Source organism: Podarcis filfolensis (genome assembly GCF_964270895.1).
Source record: "Podarcis filfolensis genome assembly, chromosome: 17".
Lineage (NCBI taxonomy): Eukaryota > Metazoa > Chordata > Lepidosauria > Squamata > Lacertidae > Podarcis > Podarcis filfolensis.
The window spans coordinates 26744906-26759133 of NC_139621.1; the positions used below are offsets into that span (position 1 = coordinate 26744906).

At 44.2% G+C, this 14228-nt stretch overlaps 1 protein-coding gene across 5 annotated transcripts in view; it reads left to right on the forward strand.

The window, feature by feature from the left end:
* The window catches only part of PLPPR1 (phospholipid phosphatase related 1), a 158727-nt gene that overhangs the window by 126258 nt on the left and 18241 nt on the right, over positions 1–14228 (forward strand). For 4 of the 5 annotated variants that reach the window (XR_014543026.1, XM_083593900.1, XM_083593898.1 and 1 more), the window contains exon 3: positions 12265–12453. Coding sequence is in view for 4 of the 5 variants with exons in the window: in XM_083593900.1 (XP_083450026.1) it covers positions 12265–12453 (189 nt within the window). In the remaining variant the exon portion in view is untranslated. Of the gene's footprint in view, positions 1–9410; positions 9653–9899; positions 12454–14228 lie in introns of those variants that run through there. The other variant, XM_083593901.1, reaches the window with a different exon arrangement.

A 14228-nucleotide genomic window follows, 5' to 3' on the forward strand; every position in this document is an offset into this window, starting at 1 on the left:
CGGTCCAGAGATTTTATTCCCGGACTGGGTACAAGCATTACGGCAGCAAATATATTTTCGACTGTCAAAATAAACAGCAATTAACAGTACACTTTCAAACAAAAGTCTTTCTTCTTTTTCTTTCTTTCTTTTTTTTTAATTACAATTTTGTATTTCAAACATACAAATAAATACATAGATAACAAATACATACTTTGGTACCTTCTATATAAATCAAATAATGGCAGACTTAAAAACCTTACTTCTCAACGTATATAAAAAGAAAAGAAAAAAGGAAACAAAAAACCAAACAAAGACAGTGACAAAAACAAAAACAAATTCAATACGTATCTCTTGTTAGATACTATTTAATATGATTCAGTCCTATAATGGCTTTTCTCGTATATGATACCTTTCCTTATGGATTGAATCTCTTTACATACTTTAATTGTCGTGGACTTCCATCTACCTTGTAACGGTTCATTTTACTTTACTACATCCGCTCCCGCCCCCCCATGTTTAATGTTTTCTCTTTATCTTGGTATGAGGAAGCAATGTATCTCTGTTTACGGAATTATTCCAAACACAACCAAATTTTAGATATGGGGGCTTGTTTCATTCAATAATTACTGAAGTCTTTCTTATCTGCCACATGTCGTAAATTACAGAAAACAGTCCTTCAGCAGATTTTACAAGCAACACACTTTGGACAGACGTTTGCTATCAGGCATCTGCAAAATAGGAAGCCGGGTGATCTTCTTATTGCCACTTCCAGCTGATGCTAATTAAGCTCAGAGTGCCACTCCCATATATAAAGGGAAACTCTCTGGAACCTTCTAGAAACTTTCTACTTGTTTCTGGCAGAATGATTCCCTAACATCAAGGGCCATGTTGGGAGGCCTGGAGGGCCACACTGATCCCCTGGGCATGAGGTTACCTACCCCTGATGTACCATTTGGTTCCTAGTTTATATATCTGAATTTCTATCACAGGCTGCTGGTGTACTGTGAATGGGAGCTAAAATTTCCTGTTCTTTCTCAGGCACCAAAATGTCTTCAGCCAACCTTGGCCAACAGGACTGGCTTGCCATATTTTGAAGCAAAGTGGTCTAAATGGCGGGTTGCAAGTGCAGGAGGGCCCATACACACATTATGAAGTGAAATACCACACATTATTAAGCTTTTTAAAGTCCAGAGCCTAAAATTGATCAGACCATTGAATGAAGTGGTCTCCAAAATGGGGTGGGAAGCAACAACCGCAAATTTTGGCAACTGGTCTTGCTTCAGATGTTTCGAAATACCACTGAGAAATCTCAAGAAGATATATTACCTCACTAAACCAGATGCTTGTGTCAGTTGGCATCGTGTGAGGAATGGTTTCCTCCCCCCACAATTCCAAGAAAAGTGAAAATGGCCATTAAGTTAAAATGCCTTTCAGAGCAGAAGACAGATTTAATAGTTTTTTATGGGCCATTTGTACAGCGAAATGTCACCAGTCAGCACACCATGGCTCTCGGGGACACTGTCAGGACATTTTACAAAAAAATGTTTGGGGAAAGGGCAGCACTTTAACTTTTGTGCTGCGACGTCAAAGCTGCTAACGCCGATTCTGCTATGCAAAACAAAATTTAAAAGACCACAGACAATTAAATGGAAACTCATTATGCTTTGCTGAGCACAACGCAAAATTATTGCACGCTGCCAAATTATGGAACCCTGAATTAAATTATGAAATGTGCAAAGTGTTGCCAGAAGAATTTAGAAAATAAAACATATAGTTTCGCCAGGATGTAGCAGGCCAGCACGTAATCAGAGTAGCCCCAGCTCTGCAATGAAAATCGCCAACCTTTCGGGACCAGTGGGCACATTCGGAATTTTGAAAAAGTGTATGGTGCCAGTCACGAAATGGCTGCCACAGGGTGGGTAGGGGCATAATACAAAATGGCTCCTGTGGGGGTACATAGCAGAGGCTGAGCAAGTACAAACAGGAACCAAGCTGGAAGAACAGGCAGTCAGTAGGGTTAGGTGGTACCTGGTTTTCAGCATAACAATATATCACCAGCTAAATATCATGATGTACTGATATATAATAATGTCTGAAATAAGGACGGAGCTATATAGAGGCATTGGCTGGCCTCTCGTTTTCCCCCATGTTGTGACTTTTGCTTAGCACCCACACGTACATATCATGATTCACGATATACTGCCAGGTCAAAAATTATGAAACCAATATCCCAATACGGTGGTACCTCGGGTTAAGAACTTAATTCGTTCCGGACGTCCGTTCTTAACTTGAAACTGTTCTTAACCTGAGGTACCACTGTAGCTAATGGGGCCTCCCGCTGACGTCGTGTCGCCGCTGCATGATTTCTGTTCTCATCCTGAAGCAAAGTTCTTAACCTGAGGTACTATTTCTGAGTTAGCGGAGTCTGTAACCTGAAGTGTCTGTAACCTGAAGCGTCTGTAACTCGAGGTACCAGTTTTGGACAATATATCAACCAGGCAAAGGGCCTTCTGAGTAGTGGCGCCCACCCTGTGGAATGCCCTACCATCAGATGTCAAGCAAATTAACAACTATCTGACTTTTAGAAGAAATCTAAAGGCAGCCCTTTATAGGGAAGTTTTTAATGTTTGATGCGTTATTGTGTTTTTAATATTCTGTAGGGAGCCGCCCAGATGGGAGGGATCATAAATTATCATCATCATCATCATCATCATCATCATTATCGCCCAGCCCTATCAGCCAGTCTCTCATGTGCTGGGAATTTTGAGGGGCTATTTTCTGAGACCTCCTCACAGGCACTGTGGCAAGAGCATTGGCGCCTGCGAATACCACATTGGCGTGCCCTGCGTATAGTGAAAGAGACACCGAACTGAAAGTAGACATGTGCAAATGTTGAATTGGGGGAAGAAGACACCTGCTCCCTTTCCTCCTCCTGCCCCTCACCAAGTTTTCCCCTTCCTTCCAAAAGTCTTGTTGACTGAGTATCTTGGAGGAATTTTCTTCCCGTATAAGTGAATGGCCGCCACTCGTGGCTAAAAGGTAAAAAAGTAATCACTGTAATTGAGGGCAGTGCTGCCCCAGACTATGGTTTTCTGTCAATAAAATCTTGGAAGTGAGCCAGGATGGAATGGCCTCTGGAGGGTAATCTCCGTGGCTTTCTCTGTGACACCACAGGAGTCTCTTTGGGCTGCTTGGCCTTTGAGGCTTTCCCTTCCCCCCTCCAGATTTACAGTTTTATGATCCCATGAAACGGCAAACCCTGTGAGATCAGGCACTACGTTGGGGATTTTATTTTCAGGCTAAGTGCAGTATTCAAATCAGAGAGTTATTAGGAAGGATAGTATTCTCCCCCCCCCCCAAATTTTTTATGAAGGATCAGGGTTTTTAACTGAATGAAAATGTGCTGAGGGCAACAGTGTGTACAAGTAAGAATCAGTGTTCGAATATGACTGAAATGGCTTTTATGTACACTCCGCCTTCCTTTGTCCAATATTTTGGCACTCGTGAGCTGATTGGCCATTATAAAAAAACATCTGAACACAGTATGGTGCACTGGCTAAGGTGTTGGGAGTAGGACCTGCCTCACAGGGTTGTTGTCAGATTGGTAGGGAAACAACCATACATCATTTCTTGAAGGAAAGGTTGGATTTCAATGTACTGATAAACTAAATTTAAAAATATATAGCAGATGCATTTAAATAGTAGCTTTCGACACCCCATGGGACTTGTGTGATAGCCTGGTCGTCTTTGGCCCTCCTGTGGAATGGAAAAACATTACAGATTGTATATTAGGGGGGGGAGTGTGCATAAAAATGATATACAAGAATGTATTATATCAAGAATACCGCTTGCAAAAATATGAGCATTAGGCAGACTTGCATACAAAAAAATGTGTACCGTATTTTTCGCCCTATAGAACGCACTTTTTCCCCTCCAAAAATGAAGGGGAAATGTGTGTGCGTCCTATGGGACAAATGCAGGCTTTTGCTGAAGCCTGGAAAGCGAGAGGGGTCGGTGCGCACCGACCCCTCTTGCTCTCCAGGCTTCAGGAAGCTATCCGCAAGGCTGGGGAGCCCGAGGGAGTTCCCTCCGGGCTCCCTAGGCTTGTGGATAGCAACCTGTTCTGGGGGCTGGGGTTGGGCTTCCCCCGCCCCAGCCCCGCGCCTAGGGGGGGAAATAATTTTTAAAAAATTTATTTCCCCCCCCCCAAAAAAAAAACTAGGTGCGCCCTATGGGCCAGTGCGCGAAAAATACGGTATATTCTGAGAAATGGTTGCTGAAATGCTAGTGAATTTGCACAAGACTATTATTATTATTGTTGTTGTTGTTGTTGTTGTTGTTGCTTTTTATAAAATGCAAACTGGTGTGGAAATGTGGTAAGCCTGATCTTACGACTGGAAAAAGGAGAAACAAAAAACTGACAGATTTGTCTGTTTCTGGGTAGAATCGGTGGGTTTCCAAGCATGAAGTAAGGTAGAAGTACTCACATTTCAAATTTAATGCAGGGATGGATATAGTTGCTCCAGTCATTTTGGATTCACTGTAGGCACTCGGGAGCCCTAATTTGGTAAGATAAAGAGAGTTGTTACCTGAAGGTTTTAGCAGTATGGTAGGGCTTATTAGCAGGAATATATATGTTTTCAAGGAGGCTTCAAAACTGTCTCAGGGGGAGTTTATGCAATTGCAGGGGAGCAAGCCTCAAATTTAAAACAAGTGGCAAATTGTGATAAGCTATTAAAGTTAATTGTGAGTGAAAATGAAACTGTAAAATATTACAAGGCATAAGAGATTGTTGTGGCACTGGAAGATTTGAAAAAACTAATGAGAGAAGGATTCAGACACATTATTGCGTGCATCAGCTAATGAGCTGATAGAAATAATGCAGAAGGCCTCTGCTAATGGCCAAATTGTGTTGACTGTACACGTGTGCAGGGATTGGGGTCAACCATGGAATCAAAGAATTGTAGAGTTGGAAGGGACCCCAAAGGTCATAAAGTCCAACCCACTAAAGCATCCATGGCAGATGGCCATCCAACTTCTGCTTACAAAACCTCCAAGGAAGGAGAGTCCAAGGGAGACCATTCCACTGTTGAACAGCTCTTGCTGTCAGAAAGTTTTTCCTGATGTTCAGTTGGAATCTCCTTTCTTGTAACTTGAAGCCATCGGTCCGAGTCCTGCCCTCCAGAGCAGGAGAAAAGCTTTTTCCCTCTTCCACATGGCAGCCCTTGAGGTATTTGAAGATGACCATCATAACTCCTCTCAGTCTCATCTTTCCCATGCTGAACACACCCAGCTCCTTCAACCTCATGAGGCTTGGTTTCCAGACCCTTGATCATCTTGGTTGCCCTCCTCTGCACATGTTCTAAACAAATGTCCCCGATGTCCCAGCCCTGTCACTATCCCCTGGGGCAGGAGTGGAGAACTTCCACATGTTGAACTCCACTTCTCATCAGACCCAGCCAGCAGGGCCAATAGTTTGGGATTGTGGGAGATGCAGTCCCAGCAATTTATGGAGAGCCACAGGTTCCTCACCCCTGCTATAAAGACTGACACAATCGTGCCAGCCAGTTGCATCTGTTTCTACTCTGGATGTGCTTTGAGACATGCCAAGAGTGACACAAGTGCAAGATGAGAGCCCATCAATCAGAGTTAGGGAACCTGTGGCCCTTCAAATGTGATCGATCTCCAACTCCTATCATCCCATTTGACATATTAGCTGGTGGTGACAAAATGTGGAGTCTAGCAATATCCAGACAGCCACAGCTTCCCCATATCTACTCTATTCTGTGCATTCAAATGTAAACAGACTAAAGCTGGAGCCCTTTCATGGGAGGTCCATTGAACTCCATGGAAGTATCCAGCTTGATATACCCATCAATGCAAAGATTCCTGGTTGCACAATCTGCTCCAGGAGATTGGGGAGACCCCTAGAACAAATTTAAGAAGAAGAAGAAGAGTTTGGATTTGATATCCCGCCTTTCACTCCTCTTAAGGAGTCTCAAAGTGGCTAACATTCTCCTCTCCCTTCCTCCCCCACAACAAACACTCTGTGAGGTGAGTGGGGCTGAGAGACTTCAAAGAAGTGTGACTAGCCCAAGGTCACCCAGCAGCTGCATGTGGAGGAGCGGGGATGCGAACCCGGTTCACCAGATTATGAGTCCACTGCTCTTAACCACTACACCACACTGGCTCTCACTGTGGGATTCACTTAAGGGGTTCATGGGGGAATGAGCAGTGTGAGAAACTCAGATATATAAGTTAGGCACCAAATGGCTCCTTAAACCAGTCACCAGAACGGAATGTTTAGTTGCCATTTTGGGGTCAGACAGCTTGAAAGTCATATTTTCCAATATAGTAATACCTTGGTTGTTGAACAGCTTGCCTCCCAAACAAATCGGCTCCCAATCACCGCAAACACGGAAATGAGTTTTCCGGTTTGCAAACATTTTTTGGAAGCCAAACTTCTGACACGGCTCCTGCAGCTTCCAATTGAGTGCAGAAAGCTCCTGCAGCCAATCGGAAGCCGTGCCTTGGTTTTCGAACAGTTCCAGGAGTCGAACAACGGATTAAGTTCGACAGCCAAGTTACCACTGTACAACTTTATGGTTCCTGAAATTCATTCTGATTGTGCAGATAAAATATAGTGGATAGAATTCTACAGCACATGTTGCTAGTGTGTGAAAATAGTCAAGAGCGGGTGTCTTCACTTGGTTGCAAGTGGCCGACAGCCAGGTGCAAAATGCACCAGGTGAATTTTGCTCACTGGGGGGGAAGCCCTGTTCTCAACTGTAAATCCTGACACTGATAGGATGCATTACTTAGTGCTATTTTGCATACAACCCACCGGGAGCAACTTCCTATACAGGATTGCATAGTTGTTAATCATTCCCTTTATTCAAAGATAGGATGGGGAGAGAGGCATCTAAAATAAAGTTATGACCAACAGGGCATATTTGTTCTCAAGCAGCCTTAACATCATAACAAGGAGAAGAAGAAATAATAAACCCCATGCTGGTGTAGTTTTAACCTAAAGCAACTGAAATGCATCCCCAGCTCTGATTTTCATTTTAATGCAATTCAACTGTGACATATTCATGTAGATTTTATGAGGGTGCGGGAAAATATTTTGCTGTTCCTGCTGCTTGTTTAACATTGCAGGCCATTTCTGTGTCAATGTTGGCTGTGGCTTGGATAGAACAGGAATGCCCCCTGCTGACAAACCTTGTGCGTTCTACGTTGCAGAAGAATTATCATAAATGAGGCAGAATTACTCTGATAATAGGTTGCTCCAAAAACAAGAAATCACTTAACTTTGTTCCTCTGGAGGGCTTTACAAAAGCACTCACCATTGTGGCATTCTCATCAGATCAATTTTTTTCTACAGGCAGAACTTTACAGACCCTCCAAGTGTCTCTATTTTCCAAGGACAGTCCCAGATTTACAGAAACCATCCCAGTTTCTGATCTGATCACGGAATGTCCCACTTTTCCTTGGGACGTCCCTATTTCCATCAGAGAAAAGTTGGAGAGTATGGCAGGATGTCCCTAATTTAATCTGAGGGTATGGAGTTATGCAACCCCCGAACCAAGGAGATAAGTACACTGGTACCTCAGGTTAAGTACTTAATTCGTTCCGGAGGTCCGTTCTTAACCTAAAACTGTTCTTAACCTGAAGCACAACTTTAGCTAATGGGGCCTCCCGCTGCCACTGTGCTGCTGGAGCACGATTTCTGTTCTCATCATGAAGCAAAGTTCTTAACCTGAGGTACTGTTTCTGGGTTAGCGGAGTCTGTAACCTGAAGCATAAGTAAACTGAGGTACCACTGTAACTACATAACCTTTAGAAGACATCTGAAGGCAGCCCTGTATAGTTCCTGTATAGTGTTATGTTATGTTATGTTATGTTATGTTATGTTATGTTATGTTATGTTATGTTATGTTCATATATATATATGAAGCCATCCTGAGTGGTTGGGCAACACAGTCATATGGGTGGAATATTATTATTATTATTATTAAACAGGACACCCCCTATTAAACAGGACACCCCCTATTTTCATCAAGGAAATGTTGGAGGGTATGCTTTTAGCTGTGCAATGGAATATTTCTCTCTTCTGCCCTAAATATGACCTGGGGGTTCCCCCAACCCAATTTTGGGGCATGCCAGGGGCACACAGGGGGAGAAGGGAGTGGGGAACTTCCACTTCACAGAAACCTTGCACTAGCAGAACTGTTTGGGATTAGGGATATGGCCCTAATTTACTTCTGAGTAGACACACAGTTGCCACCACCTTTCACCTTCCCAGTCGAGGGAATACTTTGGGTTGCTATGCAGAATAATAAAGCCAGGAGAAGATTAAATGAAATCCTAGCCCTTCTTGGGGAAATTGGCGGAGGGAGGGAAAAGTACACAGCAAACAAAATGGCATTTTTCAAACAGTATTGTTTGTCTGGTGATGGGGGAGGGATGCAACAAAGCCTTAATGCCCCCTGCTGCTTAAGCCTCATCAGATCTGCTTTAGGTTTAAGTAGAAACATGGATAACTGGAGCTTGAGGGTTAGATTGAAGCTCTGCACTTAAACTCTGCTTTCACGTTTGAAAAGCAGGGGAGGGAATATAAACTCTGCAATGTGGCTGTAGCATAACAGCACTGAGGATACATTTTAGAGCAGCAGTGGGGAACTGGACTCAGCCAACAGGCCTGATCCTTCTCTTGCCCATCCCAGGGTTGGGGCTGCCCATCTGTCAATCACTTGAGGGACGCGGGTGGAGCTGTGATCTAAACCACTGAGACTCTTGGGCTTGCCGATCAGAAGGTCGGCGGTTCGAATCCCCGCAGTGGGGTGAGCTCCTGTTGCTCTGTCCCGGCTCCTGCCAACCTGGCAGTTCAAAAGGAAGTAAATAAATAGGTACCACTGCCGCAGGAAGGTAAACGGCGTTTCCATGTGCTCTGGTTTCTGTCATGGTGTTCCGTTGTGCCAGAAGCGGTTTAGTCAACCCTACAGTCTCCTTTAACTGGACTTAATCGCCCAGGGGTCCTTTACCTTACTGTTAAGTTGTGGGTGAACAATTCTTCAGACAGCTCTTGTTTATTCACAGGCCAGAACTGAACTGAACTGAACTGAACTGAAAGGTTCAACCAACCTGCTTATATAGAGCTCAACTACAAAGCAACAGTAACAACTTTCTGTAACTATCCAATCACTGAACGTCACTTTCAATTCCTTATTTGCATATGCGGACCTGAGTGAAAACTATCTACAGTATCCCCCTGCTGGCCCAGGGTGAGAACTTCAGTACATATGACTTACGATCATCTGATATCACAATGACATCAGGTGCTTTTTTTTCTTTTGACTGTGCAGGTGACACTATGAGCACTGAGCTACGCAAACACTGGTGATCAGCTGTGCTTAATTCGAAGGGCCTTTCCCCCAAAAAATTTCCCTTTTCATGAGGGAGTGACATTTGTGGTTCTGGGATGAACATGATGGTGGTCGAAGGGATCCCCCAAAACAGCTGGGTGGGAAAACCTACCCCCTCCCACCTCAGCACAGATCCATTCACCTCAAAGGTTCTTGGCAGAAAGAGTCCACCTCGTCTTTCTCCCTCCCCCTAAATCTGCACTTGCACAAATCATTAAAGCATCTTAATGAAGAGTTTATTCACTGTGTCTGTTAAGTTGTGGGTGAACATATCAGACGACACAGCGATTCTTCAAACAGCTCTTGTTTATTCAGAGGCCAGAACTGAACTGAAGGGTTCAGTCAGCCTGCTTATATAGAGCTCCAGTACAACGTAACTGTAACAACTTTCTAAAACTATCCAATCACTGAATGTCACTTTCGATCCCTTATTGCATAATTATCTACAGTATCCCCCTGCTGGCCCAGGGTGAGAACTTCAGTACATAACAGTGTCAACTTGCAGAGGGACAGAGAGAAGGTGCGTCTCCAGAAATAGATGAAGTAGATTATGTGATAAATGTTCTCTTAAGAATTTTGGACATTTTTTTGAGTAGTGTTAATTTTCCTGGAAATGACCATCATAACTTGATATTAAAAGGCATTGCCATAATATTTCTTTATTGGGGGGAAAATGAGTGTTTAAAATATGTATGTTTTAAAGTGCCTTGAAACATTTTCTACGTCTCCTCCTGGTTCAGGCTGTTCTCAGAGTCCCTCTATGCAAAACTCCACAGATCTCTGCACATGCTTGAAGTCATTTATTTTATTTTTTTCTAGATTCCTTCAAAATAAAGTAAAAACAAAACATGATTTTAAGCAACAGCAGTCTAATGTACAGAGATGTGCTTCTGTGAGCTTCTGGGAAAGAAGGTCTCTATTGCTTCTAAAAATGGAAAGACAATTCCAACAAGCATTTTTACCATGTCCGATTGTAACAAATTGAAATACTTAACTTTTAACTTAGGTCCATTTTAAAGGCTGCTACCTTTTAGCTTTATCTAGTTGTAGGCTTCATTAAACTTTACTGCAATTGATTACAATAGCTTGTAATAGCTGGGGGTGTCTGTGGCTGCAACATCTGAGTGTTCAAATTTTCTTCCGCAAGAGGGCAGTGCAGTTCCTCCCTACATTTTTGTTTTACTAGATTTTTAAGCACTTCTGTTTTATTCCGTTTTAACAGAGCAGGATCCTCACTGCGGGCGGGGGGCAGGGGAACGACTTGCTCCCATTCATGTGGGGAGCTGTTTGTGCAAAAAGAACCTACACTTGAGGAAACAAAAATGTATAGTTTCTGTTTGTAGATCTGATAGTAAAAAGATGAGTTTGGAAATGTGGTGGCAAAAATATTAGCTAACAGAGACAGTGAAACAAAAGAAAGCCTTGAATCAGTTTCTGCTCCTGAGCTGATGAGCATATTATCTGAAATGGATGCAACTGGCTTTCTCAGACTGAAAGCCTTTGCTCCTCTTTGGTGAACTTTGTGGGATCCTGAAGCTGTTCAGAGGTGGAGGGGGCACCAAGATTCCCTAGGAAGTTGTATTATTTGGCTGCTCAGTTTGATCCATACTCCTCCTTATCTCAAAGGTTCGGGATAGGCAGTTCTGCTGCCAGTTGATGAGAAAAGCAGCAACAGCTTGGCATGGCATCCTCCTGCACCTTTTAACAGGACCTCGATCTGCATGGAGGCATTCGATCTGCATGGGTATTAGGCCTGGGGTCGGGCAGGGCAGGCATTGGTGATGGGGTGAGAAGATAGAATCCAGCCTCCTTAGCCAGGGATGAGGGACAGTTGCAGTCCTCCAGGCCTCTCTGCCTGGTCTTTGGGAGTCTCCCTAAACAGTGCACCTTCCCAAGTCACCAGCCTTGCTTTGCCCCGTCCTGACGTAGTTTTGTTGGACTGGAATGTGTCCTTGATCTTTTATAACGCCTCTTTCTTGCCTGGATGGATGACAGAAAGAGAGTGGTGTGTGTGTGTGTGTGTGTGTGTGTGTGTAAAAGCTAGCGTACTGTACAAAGGTTACATCCACATTCCTTCCTCTTTTCCCTTTGGCCCTGCCTACCACTTACATGTGGCCCCTTGGAAGTTGCCTAGAAAGGAATGTGGACCCTGGGCTGATAAATGCCTCCCCTCCTCTGCTCTTGTTAGCGCTACACACAGAGGACATGAATGAATCTGGCTGTTATATGGCATTGAAGATGGAAATATAGTGAGAGCAAATGAAAGCTGGGGAGAGAGAAGAGGTGGGGAGAGGATAGCAAAGGATGCTTCGGTGTGACACACAGCCCCAGTCCTCCTCTGTTTGAAACTGCCTCCTTGTCTGCATCAGGAAATCTTGTCTGGCTTTCTTTTGCATCAGGGCAAGAGCAGGGTGGGAGCTGCATCTGTGCATCTCTTTTGCAGGCGACTAAAGAGAGGCTCCAGCCTGGCTTCTTTTAGCTGGCACAAAGTCTGCCCTGTTCCATTTGCTTTGATCCATCAGTGCCGGCGACAGCCACCACGTGCCTATTTAAAAAAAATATTTTTGGGACAAAAGTGGGTGCCAAAGCTCCTGCTCTCTTGTGAGGCACAAGCTGTGTGCCCCCCTGCTTTGAACAGAGACTTTCACCAGGGTTGGGGGAGAGTTACACAGAGATTTATGTAACAGATGTTTCCCAGAGTGGAAGACACACATTCGAAGCACCCGCTCTCTGATGTTGGAATTTGCCGTCGGGATTTGTGGCAATGATGGAGGTTGGCTGTTGGAGCGCAGCTCGGAGGCACGACCGCTGAGCAGCCACTAAATGTCTCTGTGTAACTACCATGCTGTATTTTCAGCTCGTCATTATGGCTGGGACTGTCCTGCTCGCCTACTACTTTGAGTGCACAGACACCTTCCAAGTGCACGTCCAAGGCTTCTTTTGCCAAGATGGAGACCTGATGAAACCTTATCCGGGAACGGAGGATGAAAGCTTCATACCCCCTCTCGTCCTCTACTGTGTGCTGGCCGCGACCCCAACAGCAATTGTAAGTAGATCCTATAAAATTGGAAACCATCACTTTTCCGTTCTGGTTTGTGGCAGGGAAAGAAGAAAGGTTGAGAGGGCTTGTTCTCTACTCTGACCAAAGTCTAATTCTAATTGGAACCAAGTCAGTTCTAATTGATGGGGATTTGGCTGGGAAGAGGCTAAAGCTGGGCCAATTAATATGATCCACAATGGTCATTAATTACCCCCCATTTATTACCTGCACTCAGTCACATGTTTAAGACAAAGCTCGGTTCCCTGTGATGCCTAAACAAGGGCAGCAGCCGTGTGTATCTCATTTGACAGATGATTGCAAATGTTTGGTTGGAGCAAAGCACCAGGGTGCAAATTATTGACACTGAAGTCACTCGTAGAACACTGGATTTGAATGAAACAGAGTAAGAGAGACTGCGGAGTGCATGAGAGTCTAAATGGACTGCTAGATGCAAAGCAGGCTGCTTTAATAAGAATTTCCAGCTGCTGAATGAGTTTGGAGAAAGGCTCTGCTCTTTTCACACATCAGATTTCAGTTTTAGCTATTCTTCTCCCACAAAACATTTAAAACCTGCCACAAACCCAGGAAAGCCGTTCTCAAGGAGCGAGAACACTGGAAGGGCTCTTATTACACTCTTTTCACTGCAAAGCTCTTTTGTGCTCTAAAATCAAACAGAACCAGCCGCTAGCTTAATTAAAAACCAGGTCAAAATGAGTTGCCACAGGCAGACTTGTCTCGTTTTTTCTCTCCTCACCCACCCCCACAACTGACTCCCCCCCTACTTCTTCACATAAGGGAAGCTGGACTTTTTTCTTCTGTTTCCCTCTCGCTCTAATCCTCCTGCCATGCACTTTAGTCACTCTCAGCATTTTGCCCAGCAAAGTTCATAATATGGCTGGATAAAAGGTTTGTTTACACCGGTGCCTCTTCAAACATTCCTTTCCTTTCCTTTCCTATTAGCTCATTGCAAATGTGGCTCCATAGCAGAACTTGCTGAGGATGCCTTTTCACAAAAAGGCTTTTGCACCAAACCTGGATGAGGTATATTATAAGCACTCAGTTAGTCCCCACATATATCCAATTAGGGGACGGGTTGCCAACATCGTGCCCTCCATATCTTCTTAAATCCCCACCTCCCATCATTCCTGACTATTGGCCATGCTGTCTAGAGCCAGTAGGAACTGGGGTCCAATAACATTGGGAGAGCATCATGTTGGCTCCATCTGGTTTAGGGTATATGGGCGTATAGAATCATAGAATTGTAGGGTTGGTGCTGCAGAAACACACTCACCACATTGCATGCATATATATTAGGTATATATGCATCTAAGTAGCTGGGTTGTCATGATGATGCCCACAGCATGCAAGGGGTCCCCTGCTCCCCCCACCCCCAGTACAGAACTAAATACATTTCTGCACAGGGATCTACTCCCTCCATCTAAATCAGGATTTCCCAAACTTTGGATCTCCAGCTACAACTCCCCACATCCCTAGCTAACAGGACCAGTGGTCAGGGATGATGGAAATTGTAGTCCAAAAACAGCTGGAGACCCAAGTTTGGGAAATCCTGGTCTAAATGAAAGGGGGAAGCATGTGCAGGAAGGAGCCTTGTGCGTACCTCAGAGCACGTGTCTTAAGTTCTGGAACAATTGCCTGCAAATCCCAAGGCCACAAACAGCAGGGTCCAAATTCAAGCGAAGCCATGGGAGCAGAGAGAAGATCAGTGCGGGCATTTTGTCTGCTTAAAAAAAAAACAAAAATAACATTATCCATCCCACGTG